Source organism: Arctopsyche grandis, chromosome 13 (assembly GCF_051622035.1).
Source record: "Arctopsyche grandis isolate Sample6627 chromosome 13, ASM5162203v2, whole genome shotgun sequence".
Lineage (NCBI taxonomy): Eukaryota > Metazoa > Arthropoda > Insecta > Trichoptera > Hydropsychidae > Arctopsyche > Arctopsyche grandis.
Window position 1 is genome coordinate 14,616,615 of NC_135367.1, and position 26,162 is coordinate 14,642,776.

General features: G+C 34.4%; 1 protein-coding gene across 1 annotated transcript; it reads left to right on the plus strand.

The window, feature by feature from the left end:
- Window positions 1-380: 380 nt before the first annotated feature.
- On the plus strand, window positions 381-26,162 carry LOC143921612 (uncharacterized). The gene is made up of 6 exons (XM_077444964.1): window positions 381-410; window positions 1,022-1,150; window positions 3,020-3,149; window positions 18,244-18,327; window positions 24,677-24,908; window positions 26,074-26,162. The coding sequence occupies exons 1-5, from the start codon at window positions 381-383 to the stop codon at window positions 24,853-24,855; spliced, it is 552 nt and encodes a 183-aa protein (XP_077301090.1). The 3' UTR covers window positions 24,856-24,908; window positions 26,074-26,162.

The following is a 26,162-nucleotide window of genomic DNA, read 5'->3' on the forward strand; positions in this document are numbered from 1 at the left end:
ATTATTAATTAATATAAAAGAACTAATCAAAAATGTGAAAACATTCCTGAAACTTCAGGGGCAGAATGAATTATATAATTTGTATATATTCTGGAATAAATTTATCCTTTCGTAATTAACCAAATCTAGGGTTGTAGATTCGTTAAAAAATATCAGCCACGTCTCATATTCCAAATATTATGCACAAGGTAAAGGATCTGGAACAACAAATTACCCTTGGATTTGGATAAGTTTAATTAACCATCAAGTATTTATTTGTTCAAAAGAATTTTATCATGTTTTCTTTTTTTGTCACGTTTGGTCAATTCTGAGAGTTGTGGTCATTTCTATCATCTGAGATTCAGTGGACGATCCGCCTCCACTCTTCACGGTCCTGTGCCATGTTGAAAGTAGCGTTTAGGGACGATCCCGTCAGTTCTTTAATTTGATCTAACCATCTTATCACGTTACATGTGTACTTTATAAAAATACTATTTACTAGAAAAATGATCAAAGATAATGATTTTGTAAGAGATAACCAAATTTTGGCAAGAGCTTATACTCAACCACTGCCGTACCAACAGCTACAGCAGTGGTCGATTAAAAAAAATGGATAATCTTTTTGAAATTTTATAACTTAGTACATTATTTACTTTTGTACCTAATATAAATTTAAAGAGAAATTTGGAAAACATTTGTGAGATAATTTTTAATTCGAACGCTAGAGGCTTTATTGAAACACGGAAAAGCGACAAATTCAGCTAAAAGCAACGTGACTTTCGTCGGAAATGTTTAATTTTCAAAGCAAATTGATTTCCGCCGTGTTGTGGTTCTTACTTTCGTTTATTCTGTGTTTATATATAATTTGTCTTTGCATTCAGATTTTTTAAAATCGATTATGTACATGTCAGTGGCGTGCCGTCATTGGACTAGTCAAGAGACTAGTCTAGTCTCCTAAAATCGTTTATCTAAGATTTTGAAATGTCAACAATTCAATTACAATAAATTCAAATCGTTATTCATATTGATGCTATTGAATTAGATTAGTGAAGTTCGGATACCGGGATCGGCCCTACCTGAGGTAGTGGTTAATGGTATTGGATTGTTATGGAATGGTCCGCCGCGTTGTTCGCTTGCACGGACTCGCCGTCTCAATTCTGTTCCCTTCGAGGTACTAACGAATTGCTATGTATGGGTGTGCCGTCGAAGATAAAACATTTTTTTAATTTACTAGCCTCTTCAAGCATTGATGGAATTTGCACTAAGAATATTCTGATTTGTGTCTATCAAACATTATTCTGAACTATTTTTTTTTGTTATTAAATGCACATATTTACACAACTTTTTGGGTAAAAATATGGCAAGGGACTCGGCTCAAGGGATTCCCTCAGAACAAATCGCGATGTTATTAAGAAAGCTAGGCTACTTAGGATATTTCTGTTAGCACAAAAATGAAAAATTATACTCGTCACTTCGAGACAGATTATTATGTATAATTCAAAAATTAAAAATATATATTTTCCCATACCTAGTCCCCTGTTTTAAAAGTCATGGCACGCCTCTGGTGTATGTACTTAGTGATTGCAATGCTTCTGCGGATGCAGAGATGATGTGAACAGTCGGGAAAAATGAAACCAGTAAGCATAAACATACATACATATGTAAATTGATTCAAAATCTCCAATCACAATGGCCCATTTCCATCGACTTGCACGCTGCTATTAAATTTGAAGATACATACATTGTATGTATATTGGTATTTTTGTGATAATAGCCGTGTTCCTATTCTCATATAAATAAGTCATTAACATTACGCTCAAATGCAATGTGAAGAGAGAGAGTGTTCACGAAACGATTTTTTTTTTACTATCAATTAATCGGCCTCGCGCCTACAATAGGCCAATTTTGGACGTATCATCACGCTAGTTTGTCGGCCAGACGGCGGAATAGCCGGAAAAACAATGCGTTTTTCAACCATGTTGCCTACTTTAATGCCCACATACATATTGTGATATTGAATCTCGAGCACTTTCACCTACTTGTTATTATATTTTACTTTTGGCATATGTGTGTGTGTGTATGTGCGTGTTACTAGCAATGCGCATTCATCATTTCAGAAAATATACTTTGAAAATGTACAGAAAATATATAAAATTTTGTGAATTTTAATTACACTGTGTGAATATTGCTTGGAATTGCTGTAATTCCTCGTGATTTTCGTTATATACGTCATCTGGAAGTTTGAGTCTTTTTTACCATATGTTTTCTAAATTGAGAGTTCTAAAAACGGGCCTGCTCCTAATAATTGTCTGTCTTTCTTTAGTGACGGCATTTCATTATCCAGATACTGGAAGCTTTTCATCTGTTATATTTCTTAATACTTTATATACTTAAGTAATTATATGCATATTTATTTATTTATACATATGTATATACATACCAGGAAGGATGTCACGACGAAACGTCCCCGGACGAAACGCCGAACGATACAACGTCCCCGACAAAATGATTGGAAAGAATATAAACAATTTATACTAAAAAATAATTATAACGACCAAAAATTTTAATTTAGTGTACTCAAAAGAAGAAAGAAATCACGCCCACTAAAGGTTAACAATAAAGAAAGTGAAAAAATCATTGTTTTCTTATTAGTACAAAGAATTCGAAAGTTCTTATGATTCTTATGACTCATAAGTAGAGGTAGGATAGTCACAGTGCTATCCATTGTTCGGAAAACCTTTAACAATGCATTTACAACCTTTGAACAATACACGGCCCCCTCAGACTCCGGTGACTACTAATCACCATCCACCCAATAGTACATGTGTCTATAATTTTTTTTTTAATAACTCAATGACTAGCACAGTACTAAATGTTCTTTAGACTGGTTTATCTAATATTCATTTATTAAAATGTCAAAGGACGTGTATAGATTTTCGTCATCACTCATTTTATTGAATTCTTGCACCTTTTTCTCGTCAAAAAATTCGTTTTTAAACATGTGAATGTCATATTATGTTGCGTTATAATTTATCTGTAGACATTATGTCGCGATATCGTTTTATCCATAGGCATTATGCAGTGTTATCATTTTGTCGGGGACGTTGTATTGTTCAGCGTTTCGTCCGGGGACGTTTCGTCGTGGATCTACCAGGAAGGCCAGGTACCAGGTAACCCCCTATGCGCTTTGCTGGCCAATTACAAACATCCATAAACAATTTTTACAGAGCACCATATAGACATTTATGGACAAATTTGCCAAACTTTTTATATATCAGCAAATTCGAGATGCTAAAAACTCAAATTTTCGCAAGAAATAGGACAGGTTGCAAATTTATTGGAAGCGTTTCAATGAAATCCGATAAACTGGCAAACTCTGATAGGTAACTATCGACCTCGAGTCAAATATCCAAGGTCTGGCCAGCAGCACCGGACCAGGAAATGAACCCGTGAGTATTTAGTTGAAAGCATTACACACTAACCACTGAGATTTGCTGCTGGTTGTGATATATGTATGTATGTATGCAGAATACAAATATGCATTGCCTGTAACATAACATACATACATACATAAATATGTCTCGGTTCGCTTTTTTCGGATGCAGAAATAAAAAGAGGTCTACAGCCTTCGATACAGCCTCTCTAATTTGACGGTATGTTAATATTCAATTTAACGGAGCGTTTTTGTTAATGATAAGAAATAATTAAGTTCCAGTTCGATCGTATGTATGTATAATGATACATATTTTACAACCCATTACGGACGATTATCGTCCGATCTTAGCCGACGCCTTTTTAATTACTGCTCGTTGATAACTAAACTGTAAAATTAATGGAATATGTCTGAAAAACTGCACGAGTGAATTTGACGTTGAAAAATTAAGTAGAATCACTCGATTATGTTGAATATTCAAATATTATTAACTTGAATATTCAAAGAAAATAAGTGACTGCTATTCGTTCGTTAATTTTTTTAAATTTAAAACTAAACTGACTTACAGGTAATTGACTGGCGTAAATGCTTGCAGATTCCAACTGGACGAACTGGTCTTTTCAGTATCCAATCTCAATTACGGCGACAAGCTACAGTTACTCTCACTGATAGACTTAATGATGAAAGTTGAGATCGATACTCACCGAGGACTTGCGGTACATCAATAATATATACATACATACATACATTGATGTAATTGGTCAATTGCATTTTTACACATAATTTTAGTAATTTTTTTTAAATTTATATTTTCCCTTGATGCCCTTGAGCGACACCTATAGTATTAAACCTGTACATATATAAATTTGAAATCATATTCAAATATATTGATTTTTAAATGCTTTGTATTGTTAATAAATTATGTTCTACAAGCCCATGTATTAAAATATGTAGTGTTGACATAGTGGGTAGGATGGTTTTGTTAATTTATGATGAGGAACCGTTACAACAATGAAATCAGATAAACTGGAAAACTCTGGTATGAAACGATCGACTTGGAGTCACAAATACATATCCAAGTCTGACCAGCAGCACTATATAAATTCTTTTAAATTGAGGTCAACCCAGGGCTTGAACTCGGGAACCTCTTAGTGGTTTGCATTAAATCAAACAGCGAGCTACGAACTATTTTATAGACAATTCACACTTTTTTGTCTCACACACATCAATCGAATAGCATTTTAAAAGTAAATTTTACTCTGAAGTGTATTATCATATTTAATAACATCGTTACTGGTTCCAGTCACACGATAGGCTTCAGTTAATTGAGTTACCGATTAATCGAAAGATTTTACTTTGAAGCAATTCAAAATATATTAATTTATTTTACTCACCTGTTTACAATATTCTATTTTATTATTGAATTAATTTTTCACTTCTTATTCCTTAAATAAATAAACCATACTAAAAATATATATAAGCAGATACCTTTGAATCTCCTGCATCTTTATATAAAATACCCATTTGAAATTCAACACTAACAAGTTAATCCTTCAATCATCAGTTTACGAATTCAATCCACGACAAATCCCACGATTAGCTAACTAAACATTTACAAAGCATTCGAATTTATCATGACACTCAAACAACCTTTAAATAATGTATTAAATCCCAGTCTATGAAAATCGGTTAATATAATATAAAAGTAAAGAAAATTGTCATTTATTTTGGTATTGAATACACATTATATTGTGGTATTGAAACGAGTTGTAGGTTAAGCTGTGCTTAACCCAGCTTGTTAGTTCATATGGTTTATACATTTTTAATGGTTTTAGCTTCGAATGGGAATATGGCTTATTTGTCTAAGATTTTTGGACTCGGTTCACTTTTACCAGAAGGCAAAGTTCATTGAATTTTCTGCAGAAGGGGCGTGCATCGTTCAAGTTCACATTCGCCACGTTCAAGTTCGCCGATGAGCGTCTCATACAAACAATGAATTGTTTTTAGGAAAAAATAAGAAAAAAACAGCAAACGACGAGGAAATGTTTCCGACCCATTTCTCACGATTTTCCTCTGTTGTTATGATCGAGCGAACGCCATTGCTATGTATCTTATTGTTATCATATTTTTGAACATGGTGTAAAGTGGCTCTGAACAATAATAAAATGAACGGCCTGACAATCATCTTCAGTATTTTTTTTGCATATCATTTTTGTAATGATGCGTAGTGGTTTCAGTATCAACATTTATGCCGTAGGGATAGTCATACATATGTAGGTGTATAATGGTATTTTATTGACCATCAGCTTCAAACATACTTGTTTGACGCTGAAGTTATTGACAAAAATAAACAAAAGTTGCAAAGCCACCTATTTGCAAATTTGCTATGAAACTTTTAACTTAAAATTGCGAACGTGCTATTCCTAGAATAATTGAACAGAAATATACTAATAAATGATTGATTTTAATCGTTAAAAGTATCCGTTTGTCTTTCGACATTATTATTTATTATTGTTATTTAAACATGTTAAAATTTTGCTGTATAATTGCGAACGGTAGACTGGATTTAGTATATTTCAAATCAAAGTTAGTTTTTAAATTAATAATATTTGTCGTTTACGAAGTCATTTTTACTATTCAACTGTTTTCTATGTTGATTATTTTAACCCATAATGAACATGTATCAATCTGAAGTATGTATGTATATGTATGTACATATGTACGTATATAGAGACATTTTAAAAAGCTCTCACAGAAAAAATCATCCCAAATTCAATACATTATTATCTACTATGTTAATTTTTTACGGCTTTTTTATGTTATATGTTTAATTTTTATTTCATGTATGATAGCATTATTTTTTTAAATGAAATTTTTTTTAACGTGTGTATACATATGTATGTGCTTTAATTATTTAATTTTTCATATTATGTGTTGTTAGTTTATTGTTGTATTTAATTAATTTCATTTGTTTCACTGTATTGTATTTATTTACATAAATTAATATGAAATATATTTTCATTAATTAGCAACGATATTAATTTAAATACTCATATCACTTTTTTTTTACATATTTTGAAATTTTTTTTTATTAAAATGGGTCAAGGGGGGTTCCGGATTTTCAAATTTGCACTGGGGCCTGGATTTTTTCTCTACGACCCTGTATATGAATGAAATTCTTTCAGCGAAGTTCTTTTCAGTATATAAAAAAAATAGTAATAGATGTCAAGAATTTGTCTTATGGAAAGATTCTAACATTAGCATCTTCATCTTATGGTGCCCGTTAATTTTCAAGTTCCTAAAAAAATGATGGGAAATCTTGTTTTTTCATTCGATTGTACGAGAAATTAAATTAGAACTATTAGTTTAAAATAGCATCCTTCATTATTTTATAGCAATCTGATATTCCGTGAATTAAGACACACTAAATCGTACGGCACAACGTGCCTAAATAGACTACAGCTGTAGTGGGCGTATCCTCGTGGCATTGCAAATATGAAAAAGCGTCACACCGATCAGAAGAAGATTACCCGTGTGAAACTACCCAATCCTAATCTTGTAGACGACTACTCCTCTCTTATCCCCAAAAGCAAAAATTTCTGTCTACAGACTTGAGTATGTATGTATGTATGCACAATGTACATACATACATAACGAAAGCAATGGAAAAAAGTAAGGCAAAATAGAAAGTAATGTAAGAGAAGTAGATAGGTTTTCAGCCACCAGCATTAAGAAAAAGCCCATAAGATAATTTGTACATCAACTAAGTAGTTCTTTCCCTTCCTGTGTAATCGTTTCCTATTATACTTCAAATTAAAATGAAATGAACATTGACTTTAAAATGACGTGCCAGTAATTTATAGTAATCAACACTACGGTGAGAGCACACTCAAAAGTACGGCACGGCACGCCTAGGTGACTCCTCCCGTTCCCGTTCCCGTTCCTGTTCTCATTCTCGTTCCCGTTCCCATTTGTCGGAAAAATGCAGGGAGCGAGCACATTTGAAATTATTCAATTGTTTGTTTATTTTACCCTAGCAATGCAGGTCGGGACGCGAAAACATTTTAAATTATTGCGTTGCAATGCTATTCATTCTCGTTTCCGTTCCTGTTTTTGGGCGATTTTTTTTACAGTAAGAGTGGTTTAGGAGCTTATACGAGACAGACAAAGAGACAAACAGACATTCATTTTCTATACATACATATATGTATGTATAGATATATGTATGTATGTACATATGAGAACTTTTTCACTAATGACTCGTAATACAGGGTTGACTAGATACGAATGCACTCAAATCGAGTACGCTAATTTGTTCACTCGGACGTTAATCGATTGTTACCACGTTACGAGTCCACTCGTATCGTGTCAGAAAAATAAGTATGTAATAAAAATTGTCATTCTTTTAGTGTTTTCTTGGCCTTTTTATCTAGAGTTAAACTCTCACCGACTTGAGCTATCGCTGTAATTTATTGTATATTATTTATTGTTGTCAAAAAGCGTTTGACATTTAGCGTGTCTAAACATTTTGACCGTGAAAGGCAATCTATATTCATTCGGGTCGTGTTTTCCTTTCTAATAGTCGAGTGTGTAGTAATTTGGCTCTGAACTTAAATATACACAAATGTGGAGCACTTGAACGTCTAGGGACCAATATTGAGACATTGAACTTGCCGTAGATGTCTACATACGTTTTCGGTTTCATCAATTATTTATGGGCTCGAGAGCTTTCAAAAAAAGGTTCGATATTTTCGGCTCGAGACACTTTCTCTCTCTCTTCTTAGATACAATTGAATATGCATTCGCTCACTTTAATAAACAAACACACTCGACTTGGTAACGAGCTAAAAGTATACGTATCTATATTCTAAGACTCATATTATGTATATTACATTATTTCCAGAAAGGGCTCGGCCTGATATTTTTTTAGATTTGTAACATTTCTTTCCTGCTTCTAGTCCTTTGATTATTAAATGTACTAGTATATTTTATTAATCAGCAACATAGCTCGAAGGTAAGCGTATAATGCTTTCAACTGGCCATGGTCATGGGTTCAGTCCCTGGCCCAGTGTTGCTGACCAGACTTTGAATATATGCGACTCCAGGTCGATTGTTTCCTAACAGAGTTTGCCAATTTATCCGATTTCATTGTTGAAATTGTTCCGAACAAATTGGAAACCTGTATTCATTTTTCTTCATTATTTGATCCCCCCCCTGGGAAAAGCTGAAATGAAGCCCCTGTTTGATTGTTCCAGTTTGTCCATAGGTATAGTATTGTTTAAAAATAACTGTGTTGTAATGTTTAGTATTTAAGTATAAAAATTTGACCTTGGGGATACCTGTCATGGCACCTATTTGTAGATTTTTTTATTTATTATACCGCAGTGGCATTACAGAGTGATCCAATATGCCACTGTGGCCAAACATATGAGTAACATTTATTTATTTATTTTTAATGTATGCACCCATATATATTTTTAAATTAAACACATCTATGGTCAAACATTGTACAGGAGTATTATACAAGGCAAATACAAATATAAATTAACATGAACAGGTACATATATGGTCAAGTTTGTAGTATTTTATACAAATCAGCGAAATTTGAGATGCTGAAAACTCGAAATTTTAGAGTAAAGGTTGAAACCTTTTTATCGGAAACTTTTCAATGAAAATCAGATAAATTGGCAAACTCTCGACCGACCTGGAGTATGGCCAGCAGCGACCGGTGGGATTGAACCCATGACCATTTTGTTCGAAAGCATTATTTGCTTACCACTAGTCTAATATATTGCTGGTTAATGTTAAATGAATGTAAAAATAAAAATAAAATATAATTACAATAGTGTTAACCATAGTATGCATAGCAACAGTGCCGGTTTTAGGGGGGGGCCGCATCTCCGGTCTTCAATGTCACAAAATAATTGGTCACAATTTTCTAAGGGCGCTTAGAAAAAATTGCCCAAGGACGCCATAGGGCCGGGCCGCACCGTGCAACTTTGTCGGCCGAATAGTTGCACGACACGAAAATATGTATGGAAATGCGTGCGACAAACAAGTTGACAAGGTGTGGCATGTCCCATCTACTTGCATGTATTGGTCTGGTCGCCCTCTACCAAGTCGCTCGCAAGTCGCACGGCGCGGCCCGGCCCATAGGGTGTAAGGCCGGCACTGCATAGCAATGGATCCAATAGCTCTTTCCACTCACTAAAAACGTTGTTTTTAATGGAAAAGTACATATATAAGTTGTTGAATAGAAGCACATCCATTGTTCCAGAAAATATCGATTACATACAAGCTTACTAGAATATGAAATCTACCTGTTATACTAATTGCTCATCGATTGTATAATGTAGAGGATAATCCATATACCTTTGAATGTATTATAGATATCTTCGATAATACTAATTAGTAATTATACAACACATATGCGGCATTGATTATAATATCATATATGAATGAGTGTGACACGTGGAGGTAGACGTGGGCAGGTAGACAGCCAGCAGCCGGAGTGCAACGGCTGCGTCTCATGAGGTGCGAATAAAATGTACCGGTCCAGTCGGCTCGGTAACAAATAATTCATTAAATTTCATGGTCGCTGGTCCACATGGCCTGGATGCGGTGGAAGAAGAAAAAAGCAACAACCGGTCGCCGGCTTTAATTGCTCCAATATCTTTATGCGATTAACCGCAAGCGTGCGCGCAACCGTCTCCGGTGCATTGGACGAAGTCAGTCGAGCCCAATCAGGTATTGAAACCCCTTAATTTGAAGATTCAGAAATATCATCGTCAGGTCATGAATACCTTGGTTGCACACGGGCTAAAATCTGGCTCCATTTTCCTCGCTCCGAACGATTCCCGTATAACTTCTCTGGACTGAGACAATTTTTTTCTACATTTTTATTTTATATTTAGGGGTGTGTCATTTTTTTATAATTTTGCATGGTCGCTAGTAAGGAAAGGCGGTCAAGTTGATTTTGCCCAAAAAAAAAAGGATTCACTATTGTCAATCTTTTTTTTGCTCTCTTACTTTATAGGACAATAGTAATTGACATTAGTTAACCTTTTTTTTTTTGTGCAAAAGCAAACTTAACCACCTTCCCTTAGTCACTGGTCACTTAAAGTGAAACCAGACCTTTATGGCAAAAACACACTGAGTGGTACGTGGTAGACGTTTTTTTACTAGATACTTTTAAACATCCGAAAAACAGCAGCACCTCTAGTCCATATACATATATACATGGTGCACAGTCCCAATTCAACCCCTTGAGTGTTTTCGTTGAATCCTTGTATATATGTATTTATTCTTGCTTATCAGTGATCGATAACGGTGAATCCCATATTTGAAGAAATGTAGGAGAAACTTGTTGGTTGCATATGGATATGCATACACGTGCGACGTCCCAAACATATGCATTCTGCAAGTCCCATACTACTCAGTGTCTTTTCGCCCCTAGTGTGGGTGGTAAATACATATATATATATTTTTATACTTTGATCAAAATCCATAGCTAGTATACTATAAATAAGAACAATTTAGTTGTAGGTAGAGTAAGAAAAAATAAGACAGGTGGTGTCTTTCACAGGGGTGTGCTCATGTACAATGCCCTCCGTTTCAATGAGAATCAGATAAATTGGCAAACTCTGATAGGAAATGACCGACTTGCAGTTACAAATATTTAAGTTTAACCAGCAGTACTGCAGAAATACTCAGTACTGCAGGTACAAGAGGAACAGGCTGTTCCCCTTGTATTCTGCTCGCGCACATTGAGTAAGGCTGTACGACAAAAAAAGAGAGAATTTCACCGCACGCCACTGTTGTGTATGTATAAATATAATATGTGTATATGTAATTGTTATTGGCTAAGAAGGCGCATCGGGTTTACCTGTCAGGCCTTCCTTCCTGTTATAAATATATAAATAAAAAAATATGTATGTACATATATGTATATATATATATATTTATATATATATATATATATATATATATATATATATATATATATATATATATATATATATATATATATATATATATATATATATATATATATATATATATATATATATGTATGATACATACATATTTATCTAACTACAAAAAATCCGAATATATCCCACTGCACTAAGAAATTATACTTTATATTATATTACACATTACAGGCAATCTCGTTTTCAATTTATTTTCCTAGAAAATTGATTGATTCCTTATAAAACTTATATCAGACTGCATACATGTTTAACGTATTAAACTTTTTTTTTCATTTTCTGAAAAACGATAGGGAATATTATCAAAATATCATATTTGTTCAATGTCAATACGATATTGATTGTTTACGGTTGTATGTAATCGGCTTGTAGTATTTCCGACTTGTTTGCTTATGAGATTATTATCGGTCGATACTTTGAGCGAAATTTATTGTTGTGTACTCAGATATGTACATATATAAAATGCACAGTTTATAAAAAAATAATATAATATATTTACGGAAATATATACCTATTCTACAATCGATTTTCTCACAAAGTAATCGTGCGAAGTTGTCAATAGCGTTCTTATGTACACATAATTAACACAGTATTATTATCCGTTAAATATAACGGCAATTCAAATAAATTATATGCTAGTAAAGGATACGTTTTAATGAGATATTAAATTCGTTATAATTAAGATTATTCGTTGTCGTTGGGCTCATGGAAGGAACGAGAGGAAGAGATAGATTTTGAAACATTAAACTGTCTATTTACTTTTTACTGTTATTATTAGAGGTAGGATAGTCACAGTGCTATCCATTATTCCATTGTTGTAAATCCTTTGTAAAAAAGGTTCGGCAAACCTTTAACAATGCATTTACAACCTTTGAACAATACGCGGCACCTTCTGGGTCCGGTGACTAGTTATTATCATCACCATTATCAATTCTAACCATTAAACATTCACTGCTTAATGAAGGACTTTCAAACACGTTTCTGTTTTGAGCAACAATCATCTATCTAATTCTTACTTCGTTCACCCATTTAACTTGTGGTTTTCCTTGCATCCTTTTACATTCTATTGGTCGCCATTCGAGCACTTCTAAAGAAGAATGGAGCACTTTTAAAGAAGAAAGGTGAACTAAAGTTCCCCTTTCGTCCATTCTTCTAGCTACGCGATCCGCCAATTGCCATTTCAATCTCTTCACTCTCTCCACTTTATTCACTACTCTTGTCATACCTCTCACCTTCGTATTTCTCCTCGTTATGCCAAGCATACAGCGTTTCGTATGGTGAATACTTGATAAACTTGCTGCATTTAAAATTAGCTCTATTTTTGCTAATTTGATAATAATTTTCTACTATTTTAATACACATATATATCTATGTTTTTAATTACAGTAAAGATTAATGATACCAATCACTCATGCGTAGTGTGAAAATCAATTATAGAGATTAACCATTACCTTGCTACTAGCACCTGTTAATCTATTAACATTCTTCACATCATTAGTGATTTAAAAATATAACTTAGATTTAGATTCTAAAACTATCCTATTGAAGGACAGTCTCATTAAAATTTCCAATATTATTGTGAATGTATACCTAAAGTTGATTAAATCTTTCATTGGAATTTGATATAAGTTTCAATGAGCAACATCTGTGTGCCGATCAATACCGATGTACACTTTTTGCCGCTCACTTGTCGTGCCGCCCCGGGCGACGTCTAGCCAGCTTGTCGCTAGGCGACGGACCTGGTCTGGTACTTGGTACTATATACTTCCGAGAAAATGTTTTTCGTTTTCGATAAATTTCGCGGATTGAACACCTCTGGGGCGGGCCCATTTCGTTTCCAAAATCAACATAATCGGAATTTGTGAATAGGATCCGTAAAGCAACCGCGAAGTCGCATCCGATATTATTATTCATTGTTCTTATGGGAAAATTTGAATGCCGAAAACCGGCAACTCTGTGAGCCATAAATACTTATGATTAAGTGTGCTATGGAAAAAATTATGTGGAAAGTAAAAAACTATATAAGTACATAAATACAAGTAATAAATCAAATATTAATGTAATTCATTTGTTTATTTTTAAGGCTTAAGCAATTTCAAAGTTAGTCGCTTCACCATAGCAAACATTTTATTTTTATTTTATATTATTTATGCTTTTCTTTTATATGACTTAAATCTATATCATCATCATTTACAGCCAGTCATCATCCACCGCTGAATGAAGGCCTCTCTAATACGCTTCCATTCGTCTCTGTTTTGCGCAACTCTCATCCATCTCACCTCAAACTAATTTTTTCCATCTACATATCTTCCTTGCGGTCTTCCTTTCACCCTTTTCATTCTCTTGAGTAAATTTATAATCTCATAGCAAAATTGTCATTAAAAAATAAATATGCAAAGCTCAGACTAGAATTATTAAACTTGACAATACCATATTTTTATATAAAGGGAGCTCATAGACAAAATCCGTAGCGCGTAGACGAAAGTCGTTGACAAACTTTAACCTATCTATAGAAACAAAATTCATTTAAATATATGGACTATAAATTTATAGAAAACGAAGAGAAATGTAAAGATTACTCTTGGATAGATTGATTTATTTGTGTTGACTTAGTAATATACGAGTGTAATATAATATATTCACGATTTAATTGAAAAAGGGTTAATTTGACTTTGATCCTATGTATATGGATATTACGTTTTTTAATTTCGTATCCAACATTACTATAAACAGTAACTGTGTCATGCTTTACACATACTCCGTTTTATATAACCTATAAAAGGAATGATAAATTATGTCCTCGGTATATGACTCGGATTTGTTTACGCATTCCAACTATAATCAAAATCATTATTATGATGTAAATTCCCATACGCGGATGAGTGGCATTTATTTGAAAACAGATCGATACCTGCGTGGAACTTTCTAGCTGTCGGCAGTGAAAGGGTTAAACACTCGCTGGGTTTTCATTCTACGTTATATATTTTATTCACTGTATCAAATAATAAACATCTGCTCGTTAGGCAATGAGTAATTATTTACATTGAGCTTATTGCAACATTGTCTGTATTCTTTTTGGCTAGTTTTGATATTGCGAAATTTTAAATTGCCCAATGTGTAACTTCAATTCAATTGTAGAAGACTTGGGTAATGGATTTTTTGATTCAAGTATCTTTATATGAGAAACTGAGCAACTCTTGATGAAGTTTGAGTTAAATTTTTCATGGCATGCTATTGCGTATTGGAGCAAAGTTTTCATTGATTATTTTCGAGGTATAGAATTGCAACATTTCTGATAAGTCGCAAATTATATCGTCCAATATTATATGTATTTGAATCTACATAAGTTAATAGCAATAGCAATATTACAAAAATTAATTAGTATCAATTTTAATAAAATTTTGTTATAATTTTAAAAGTCGAGACAGAGTAGTAGGCGGCATGTGCTTTCTTTAAATATTTTTGCACATGCAAAAAAACGTTAGCACGCCTAATGTATGCCACCGCGATCCTTGACAAAACTAATCCCCGGGAATGTTTTCTTCGATATTTTTTCCTTGTACATATTGTAGGTTTGACTCATGATTTTACTTTGATGCGCTTGGGAAAGGGAAAATTTAGCTTTAGCAATAAAAAAAAGTTTCCAATTTGAAAAAAAAAAAAAATGTCGATTACATTTTTGTTCCTATATAAAAGACCATATCCAGACACATACATATGTACAAATGTAGGTATACAGTCGTAATCTCATCAAGTGCGCAGACCTACAGAGTGGTATGCGGCGCACGTGTTTTTTTAGATAGTTTGGCACATGCAAAAAAACGCTGGTACGCCCAATCAATACCATAGCAATCCTTGCCAAAACTCACCCCCTGGAGTGTTTTCGGTGATATTTTTTCCCTGTATTGGCATAGTTTTGACAGTGATCGATAGCGATGATTCCCATATTTGAAAAAATGTAGGAGAAACTCGTCGAAATAATAAGATCGTATGAATTAGCAATGACGTGAAGACACGCCTATTACAGCTGGAATCTACTTAGGCGTGCCGTGCCGTAATTTTACCACGTCATTTAAAAGTCTTTGTTCAGTTAATTTTAACTAGAAGTATAATAGGAAATGATTACACGGGAAGGGAAGGAATTACTTAGTTGATGTACGGATTCTCTTATGGGCTATTCACAATGCTAGTTGAAAACCTCTCAAGTCCTCTTAAATTGCTTTCTATTTTGCCTTACTTTTTTCCATTGCTTTCGATATACATACGTACTCAAGTTTGAGAGGAACTTTGTAATTTGGTTTTTTTTAAAGAAAAGTCTGTAGACAGACATTTTTGCTTTTGGGGACGAGATAGGAGTAGTCGTCGACAAGATTAGGATTGGGTACTTTCACACGGGTGATCTTCTTCTTCTCGGTGTGTATGCGAACGCCTCCGCACCTGAACAGAAAAAAAGTGAAAGATGGCTTCTTGTTCGCGCAACAACAAAGAATATGAGAGGTTGTCGTGTCGAATCGAGGCGCGATCTCGCGGGCCGGGCCGTTTTATCACAATGGAGAGTAGGGAAAAATCGAATCAGCATAATTAACCTAGTCTCTATGAAAGTGGATGAAAACGGTGAAATTTTTGTGTTGTGTTGTGTTGTGGATGTTGCATTGTGCACTCACATATTTTATTATACACCTCACACTCGACCCACACTCTGTGGTTAAATTGATCAGCAATCGGATCGATTTGGTTCTGATTAGAACGTTTGGGTGCAACTTGACCCACTTTTCTGGGTTAAAAACTATTATTAGGCTCCCGAATCGGAACTTTTAGTCTCGATTGTCACGCTACCTTATACGTTTGATTATTTGTTGACTCTGATTTATTATTGTAGTCATGGAGAGGTCGAAAGTTCAAATATGTATGTATGTGTTGAATGAGTTGGATAATAATATAGTAATTGAAACCTTGATATTCTAATGCTCGCGTTAGAGTGTATTAATAAACATTATCTTGATCAATAAATTTCATTACGTGATGTTGTTTAATTTAAAGTATGTACATATGTTAGAATTGAATATTAAGTTTTTTTTTAATAATCCTAATATGTATTTTAGATTAATGTTTATGTCATGTTCAAGTTCGCTCGTTTAAACGCTTCATTAATGTGGGAAACAAGAAAAATTTATGAATCACAATTTTAGCATTTTAATTTGATCGCAGAACATGCATATTTTGCGAAAAGCAGTTCCAGCATTTCTTGCTTTTGTTGTATAAATTCAGCAATTCTTCCAACAGATATTGGGTTCGAAGAATGTAATTTCGTTATATGTAATTTCATAGATTTTTTATTTATATTGTTATATATTTGCTTTATATATGCACCTACAGGTACACACAGGGCCGTTGAGAGGAATCCGGGCCCTGGAAAAATAATTCCATACCCTATGACATACCAAAAAAAAAAAATTATCATTCTGGGGGGACCCATGAACTAATGGGCATATAGTACATATGTATGGTTCGGTGATTATTCCGCACAAAGCGCTCTCGCATATATATGTCACTAAAAATCTATCAGAGGAACATCCGGCACCCGAAAACTCGACTACCAGTATTCCGTATTTGCGATTTTCATAACAACGTATATCGTGTGCGCGATCGCAATGTGCGAAATAATCCGTTTACCAGTATTTATTATACGTATACTATTATAACATATACATATGTACATATGTCCAATAAATGCGTGCCAAAGCTATCAATAGTTTGATGAAAAATTTTCTGTGTGAGTGAAGACAAATTTCTAGTAACCTCGGGCGACTTTTGCCTGTTTGATTTATTCGAAAAAGATCAAGAGTGACATTCAGAAACTGTCAGAAGCTAATATTCTCAATGATAAGCGAGCAGTCTGCGTTCTTAAGCAGTGAAAGGAATAATATTATAATAATAAAAACTGGCTCCGTACGACTTCAAGTTCAAGGTAGACGTTATCGGTTCATTGAACAAGCGGTCAACGTGCGATATATTCTCTTTCTCCTTTCTAAAATCAGTCTGGAAAAGTTTTTGGCACCGAATTTTTTCCCAATTATATAATATAAATCACAACGAACGAATTACTTCATTCTTCGAATCGACTCTCTGCAACGGAAGTTTACTATTAGTGGTTTGATGGAAAACTGTACACTTTCTATGTCTGGTTAGTGTGCTTACCGTTAAAAATGTACGTACAGGTGTCGATTGTCTTCGAAAGTGGGATTACTGTTTTTTTATGATAGGTTTCCTCAAAATCTAACGAGGTGGATTATTGGTTTTTAAAATCGACACATGGGTACATTGACACGTCATAAAACTGTCGATAGAAACATTCAACTAGAATTGTTTTATGAGGTACTAAATGTGCTGACTTTCCCCTTTACTTTATTTTTTTAGTATGTACATATAGTACATACATACATACATATGTATTTCAAAAATCGTACAATCAATCTCCAAATTTCTATTCATTAAATTTAATATGTGTAAACTTACCTCTACAATGTAACAAAATATTTTAATAGCGGATAAAAGTGCATGAGAATTGTGAACAATTGCATTTAATATAATCCGCGAGAAATGCTTTCGTGAGGATTATCTCAATAATTTATTTTAAGTATATACATACATATATACAGTTTAATTCAAAAGAACTAACTCAATATGTACTTATTCTTGTTACAATATTATGCAGTTAGATTAAGTATATAGTAATGGAACTATAATAATTTTGACATCTGGAACTTCGTGTATAGTTTTCAGATAAAAATACATATATAATTATTAATAAACTTCATAATAAGCATAATTTTTCATTTATAGGTTTTATGTTGGTACATCAACGGATGTTGGAGGGTTTGGCGATGCTGGAATCACGGATTGGCAGACCAAAAAATGCAATATTAGGTAATAATAAAAATAAATTAATAATTACTAAATGCATAATTTGTCTAAATTAACAATGGAGATCAATGTATCACTCAAAATAGTAAATTTTGAAAATATGTCATAGATATGCATGAATGGCGATTATGATATTGTTATTTGCAAAAGCATCTGCTTGTAGTCGCCTTTTCGTTATAAGTAAAGGGGGGGGGGGGGGGCGGGATAAACGCGGTTTCTTTTCTTAGAAATTGTCAATTTCTTGGAAGTTTCAGATCAGTTTTTAAAGTAAGAGGACAAAAAAGCTCGTAAAAACATATACTATCTAAGAGATTGACAATAGAGCGTGTAGAGAAAACCACTTGTAGCCTAAATCTAGTTATAAATATCATCATCATTAACAGTCATTCAACATCCACTGCTGGATGAAGGCCTTTCTCACACGCTTCCATTCGTCTCTGTTTTGCGCAACTCTCATCCATCTCACCCCACACATTTTTCTAATTTCATCCACCTATCGTCCTTGCGGGCTTCCTTTCACCCTTTTACATTCTCTCGAGTGTCATTCCAGCACTTTTTTTACAAGCTTTTTATTATTTATCCACTACACTATATCCACTACCCTTGTTATACTTCTCATCCACATATCCCGGTTCCTATTTCTCCTCGTTATGTCAAGCATACAGCGTTCCAGACTTCTTTGAGTGCATCGGACTTTGTGTAGCATCTTGGCATTCTTAAAAAAAAAACTGACGAGTGTGGGGCCATGTAAGCTAGAAGTAAAACTATCGAGTTGTACCTTTAAAAATCAATTTCAAAATCGACATTGCACTATTGGACTTGGTTCACATGCGCTTTGAACAGTTAATTTAAGTGCATTGGAATGCATGGTAAAGCATACAATTCATACGAATATCTCCTAGTGGTAGAACGATGATGATTAATGAGTCGTGCGAATGTATTACGCGGTTATGGGAACACTTACCTGTGTGAGAGAAACGAATTGGACTCATTTCGTGCAATTATTATATTCAGAAGAAGACAACGACGACGTGCGCCGCATCTCGAAGAAATTTTTCGACGTCTGTCCGTCCATCTGTGTGTTCACGCCGAGCGGTTTCCCCGTGCAAAAAGTGAATTACGCGGCTCGCGAACCGTTCTTTCGTTGCAATGGATGCGAAAGTGCAGTGAAAATCGCTAATTTTACAGTTAGCTACCGATAGATTTAAGTTTCCAAATATATACATTCATCAGTATATTGTGCATTGGCCAGGATCTTACTGTTAATATTATATATGTACGTGTACGCGAGTAAGGATACAAAAGGACTACATGACGTTATACCGAGTCCCCTTGTATCCTGCTCGCGCACACTTAAGTGAAGCTGTGCGATAAGAACTCTCATTTAAATTTCTCATTCAAATTTTAGAATAAACTCTCATGAGTTTATTCTAAAATTTGCATCTTCAGTTTTTATATTGTCACATGCTCTCTTTAACATTTTCAATATGACTGAGATTCTTACTTTCGTAGTAGCCTAAAAAAATCTGCAATTTTGATCCATTCCATTGCTTAGCTACCAATAAATAGCCTCTACAAATATACCTTCACGTTTTTTTAAATAGAAGAATACATATTATATATATATATATATATATATATATATATATATATATATATATATATATATATATATATATATATATATATATATATATATGTATTTTACAATCGTGTCGTTACAATTTGTATCTAAAAATTGCTCAAAGTTTACGTTTTTCATACGTGTACGTAAAAATTTACACATTTTTATACATCCATTGTATAATACGTATACTTTTTGTGAAATGCTTTCATCACGTTTTCACGGCATTGCCTAAGTATTCCAAAGTTGAATAATTCCATTGTATTTTTCAGACGTCACGTTACATCTTTTGATCAGAACAGTACACGTAATCAACGATGACACGTGAATACGAAAAAGGAAAAAGTTCCAATCAAAGGTGGGTCTATAGGTACAAAATCACAAAAACGTGCAGATAAGCCATCGCTAGAGGGAAAGGGATGATTTAGAGAACGCGTTAAAAGAAATTGATGGGTTTAGAAAGGGCTCTTTAAAGACAGTCACGAATTGCGCGTGAGTTTTTTTTTTTTGGTACTTTATTTTCTTGGCTCGCAACAACGATGTGCTCGAGGACATTCCGGTGCCAAATTTAAGCCAAATTTGGCTTGGGTTTGTGTCTGCGGACTTCGGCGGCAAAATTTGCGCTGTTTTAATACCATATTAGGAGATGAAACGCTGACGGCGGCCACGTGTGCCTTCTGTGACTGTTTATGGCGATCACCCAGTTTCCGATCGCGTTTCTGTACCTCACTCCATGACATGTTCATTGCATCCCAAACGCTGTGCATCTTTGATTCGAACGATTTAGGTGTAATAATGTTCGAGTACCATTTTGCTACTGTTGTGTGAAATTTTCAATGATTCACTTCATTCCTTCATTGTTTTAGGTGGGTGCCTTCTATATAAGGTTTTGAATATCGTCGATTGATGTCTTAAATTGGAAGTAGTAAGTAATATATGTATGTATGTATATAGCGACTTGACCATATACCTACACAACTCTATTTGAATTCATTTTTGTCTTAACATACATAGGTCAAGTTCTAAAAGTTAATGCCTCTTGCTCAAATGAAGTATAACAGAGGTGGCCAAGCTGGCTTTTTACAAGGCTTTTTTTTTTTGAGCTTAGTTCATTTTTTGCCTTTTTTTTCTATAGATGCAGTTGACAGGGGTTCTTAACAAGGGGTTGTCGGGGAGGTTTACACCTACTTTTATATTTAGGCTTGCACTTACATTTAACCACATCGATCCGTCCGTCCGTAATAAACATTAGCCCGGTTTTTAACTATTCGGCTTCTTTAAGAGTATTCTTTTTTAAATAAAATAAACATCCCTGCTGGCAGCTAAATAATGTCACGAGAAAAATGATTAAAAGTATTTAGTTTTTTAAGTAACTTAGAGAAAAATGTATTTACATATGTAGTTTAACATTAATTGCATACAAATATATAGTATAAACAGTCTCAATGAACGGGCACAGCAGATACTATTATACCATAAGTATTCATTGCAGTTATTTCTTTTCAAAAAATGCGAGAACAATATTAGTTTCTTGACTGGTATGTATGTATTCGTCCTTAATTAATAGATAAGAGGTAAGTAAAATCATGTCCAAAATATAAACTACACCCGAAAAAAGCCCGTTCTTTATATATGTTTATGTTTTGCTCTAATCTTTGCCTCATTTTTGATTATTGAGTAAAGAAGCCAACATGAGTTGAAGTTTGTTCGATCTCTATTTTTTTTGGATATTTTGAACCATTTTATTGAAAAGGTTGATTTGTAGTATAAATTGGTAGTTTATCGAATATTAATGGTGAATACATTAATATGTACAAGTATTTTCTTTCGTATTTTTGATGACTTCTATAATTTTCTCACTCTTAAGTCGATCCAATCAATATAGATATTTTTAATTTATTGACAACCGGTACGTTTCCGATGTTGTCTGTTGCATCGACCGGTAAGATCAAGATCATTATTATATTAGCCGGTTCAAATAAATCCATATTGGTATTCGAACCGGTCTACATACATATGTATGTGAGAAGTCAATGTTTTGCAAACAAACCTTCTGCATAGTTAAATTACACTAGTATGAATTTCTAACGCTGTACTTATTTTCAAACAAGAACTTTTACACTTTTTCTTATTATTTTACTAATTAAGAAATCTATTTAATTCGCTGTAACAGTTGAAATTGAAATTGAATAATTGTATACACATTCCACTTCCTTTTCGTTTACCCGGCTGAAATTCTATAGTTTAAAATTTTGAATTAGTGCTGATGTGTGTTAAAATCATCATGGAAAACGGCTGCAACGGCTTTAAAAATTTACAATATAAACCGAGTTAGCAATGTGACGAGTCAGTAAATTAGCACAAAAAGCGTGAAAACTAACGTCACAAGGTCATAATGACGTTTTTTTAATTTAATTAAATTAACCGTATGGGTGGGGATGTTATGTAATTGTTGTTGAATATTCATGAAACACACGTGTTAATTAATTGACCTAATTTACCTGGCGCTATACTGTACATGTACTATCATCAAATAGGATATTTGTGCAGTGTAATTTGCTTCACATTTTTTGCTCTAATGCAAAATACTAATATTTGCCTCGAACCAGTCGTCACATTTAAAAGTCAAACATTTGATTATATATTTATATTCTACGTCTTTTTAGTACCCACTATCGATAGGTTGTAAATCATGCTAATAGTATAAATTTTGGTCGTTTAATGACCACGCAGTAAACAGGTGATGATGTGTGGTTATTTATTTGAGAAGATGGAGACCATTAATATTTCGCCCGATTTGGTCTATGGTTTAAAACTATATATGGTGGTTGAATTTAGTATCTAATGTACCATAGGCGTGTTGCAATGTCGGCTGGTTGCCATCGCCTTGTTCGGTTATGGTAAGAGCAATTACTATTATAGATCAGATTAGATCAGTGTGTGGTGTGTGTGCATATTTGTTGAGGTTCGTCCATATTTTGATTGACCGTCGGTGTTCCATAGTTGTAGATTGGTTTTATTGATTGTGGACTTGTTCACAAGAAGGGTATAAATGCGGGCAATGACAAATGAACACGACATGCACTACGTCAGTTTGATTTGTGAGCCATGTCAAAAACGCACTCGTGTATAAAATGTTAGGAAAAAAAATAGCAAAGTTTTGGGTAGGAGAATGGGTGATAGAAGGTTGGACTTTCTACAATTCCATTTGTCTTCATTATATGTCATTTAACCTGTCGTAGTGTCGAATCCTGACTCTTCCTCTTATTACCTCCACGCTTTCAACCAAAATGAATTGCTTAAAAGTATGTCTTGTTCTTATACCGGGTTGATACGATGCGAGTAGCTTGGACCAAGTAACTTGGATGTTCCTCACAGTGTGACAACAGGTGATCCAATTGTTTTTGAATGTTTTGGACGTCCAAGCTACTCGAATCGTGTCAACCTGGTTCTAAACAGCCACTTCCTTTGGTTGTATTTTACTCTTGTCAACCATGTAGAAAAACAGCATGGTTGACAAGAGTAATTGACAATAGTGAACCATTTTTTGCGAAAAGTATCGTCACAACAGGTGATCCAATCGCTTTTGAACGTTTTGGACGTCCAAGCTACTAGTCCAAGCTATTCGCATCGTGTCAACCCGGGTACAAAACAGCCACTACCTATTGTTGTATTTTAACTGTTTAATGGAATCTTAAATTTGAAGTATTATGATTAGAATTAGGCGTTGGCTTCGTGCTTTTTCAATAACAATAAACCGCTCTATGAATGTACAAAGCAAAAGAGCAAAAAATCATGGTTGACAATAGTAATTGACAATGATGAACCATTTTTTTGCGAAAATCATCGTCCCAACGCCAATCTATGATTATGATATGATGAGGATTCTAGAAGATTCTAGATTTTAGATTATATGTAGAAGGTTGGGATAACTTTAAGAGAAATAAGATAACTACAAAATATTTTTAAGTAATCGATTTTTTACTATACATACTTTGTTATGTACATAGATTGTAACCGGATTTCAATAGATCGAGACTAACGAGTCATTAATCATTTAAGCCAGGGGCATAATTTAAAACCCATCCCTTTTCCGGTCACACCCTTAATTGTTTCGACGTACCTCCACCACCCCCAATCACCCTCATCCTCTCATCCGGTCAATTTCAGCTCTGTAAAGCATTAATTATTATATTAGTTAGGTATTTATGTATGCGGAATGATAATATTTGGGTAATTAGTCAAACGGAACGTTCCTCTTTTATACTCTTGGAATATTTTAGCCGAGATTTTTTCGTTTCGCTTCTCCGTTTTTTCGGTACGTCGGAGGCGCAATTGAGACAAAGAGAATTAATGAATTTTAAAATGGTAGTTTCATCGACCGCGGTAGTCAAAGCCGTAAAGTTTCAGCGTGCGGAACGAACGGGTCCATTATTCAAATGTCCTGTCCCCTTGAAAAGAAGCATTTCAAACTTTTACCGTCTTTGAAATTCCACAAAAAGGAGTCGGTACGATTTTGAGGTATGTACATATGTACATATTTATGTGTGGCATGGTTTTGGATCACGCGCGCTCTTCATAATAAGCGAACGTATCAAATAATAAAAACATCATGTTCAGCGGTGTAATTTTTTCGGATCGAATACAGATGTATCCGAGATAGACATCTTCTCGAGAGCGTTCTATCGCGGATGATCGTTATTAATCTTGTGATGTTTTTCTTTTTAGTTCCGGATTCTTGGTTCGATATGACACCGCCAGAACGGAGACAAGGTGTGCGTGAAGAAGCTACGTGGAAATCAAATGGAAAAATCTCACGCGAAAGAATCGTTCGCATTGTTCAGCAATTACATCTTTATACGAGCACGATCACGGTTTTTGACCTTAACCGCAACTCCAACTGCTAAACAGATGTCAGTTATGTAACAAAAATCACTTCAGAACCTGATTATATACGTATGTAGGTACATATTCCCAATTAATTTATTTACCAGTGAACTCCCAAGGCTCTATCGATATAAACCAGGACAAGACTTAGGGCGAAAACACAAAGAGGCACGCAGCACGTGTTTTATTTTGTTTTAGATAGTTTTGCACGTGTAAAAAAATCGCTAGCACGCATAATCTTTCCTGCTCCACCCAGTCCAAAAATCATCCCCTCAAGTGTTTTTGGTAATATTTTATCCTTGTATTGATATAGGTTTAATATTGATCGATAACGGTGATTCCCATATTTGAAGAAATGCAAGAGAAACTTCTCGAAATAATAAAATCGTACTAATTAACAAAGAACTGAAGGAATACTCTTCTCAGCTAGAAGCCGCAGGGATGAAGAAAAGACACGTTTCACGTGCTTCTACGATGTGCACATGCAAAAAAAGCTAGACGTACACCGGTACGCCAAATGTACCGTAGCATCCCTTCGCAGGCCTCACCCCTGGAGTGTTTTCATTGATATTTTATCTTATATTGACATAGATTGATAATGGCGATTCCCATATTTTAAGAAATGTGGTAGAAATAACGAAATAGAAATAATAAGTTCGTACGAATTGCATATGCATGTGCGAAGTCGGTTTCAGACACATATACCCGAATTTGATATGGGGAACCCCTCTGAAGATATGTCTCTCACCGCTAGTACGCGTCCCGTGCCGCACTTTTGAGTGTGTTCTTACCATAAGATTGCTCTTGCAATCATCTTTCGATATATTTTAAGTTTTCTTCTTCTCCTTTCGTGTTTGCTGTATGCTAAGCGTCATGGTTATTGATGTCTAGAATTTGATGGACGATCCACCTCCACTACCCCCGGTTCTGTGCCAAGTTGAAGGCAGCGTTAAGGGACAATACAATCAGTTCTATGAGCTGGTCTGACCATCTCTTGGGAGACCGTTTTCTTGCTCGCCTTCCCTCCGGCGTGCCAGTGACTACCAGCCTCTACAGACTCTCCACGTTATTCCTGGCCATATGGCCAAAGTAAGAAATAATCCTTTTCCTACACGTTGTAGAAAGTGTCTTTGATACTCACATCTCATTGAGAATGGAGACGTCCATGGTATGCTCAGCATCTGTCACCATCACCACATTTTTAATGTATCTAGAATTTCCCTTTCTCTCTTTTTCAGGTTTCATGTCTCGACTCCATACAATGCAACGGGGAACACCAGAGATCCTACTAGACCGATTTTTGTTCCTCTCAAAATAGAGCGGTATG

Bases quoted from the DNA above. Each gene is read 5' to 3' on its own strand.
- LOC143921612 (XM_077444964.1), top strand. From the start codon at position 381: ATGTTGAAAGTAGCGTTTAGGGACGATCCC. The intron at 411-1,021 runs GTCAGTTCTTTA...CTATTGAATTAG, and splicing joins TAGCGTTTAGGGACGATCCC to ATTAGTGAAGTTCGGATACC. The intron at 1,151-3,019 runs GTACTAACGAAT...ATTTATCTGTAG, and splicing joins TCAATTCTGTTCCCTTCGAG to ACATTATGTCGCGATATCGT.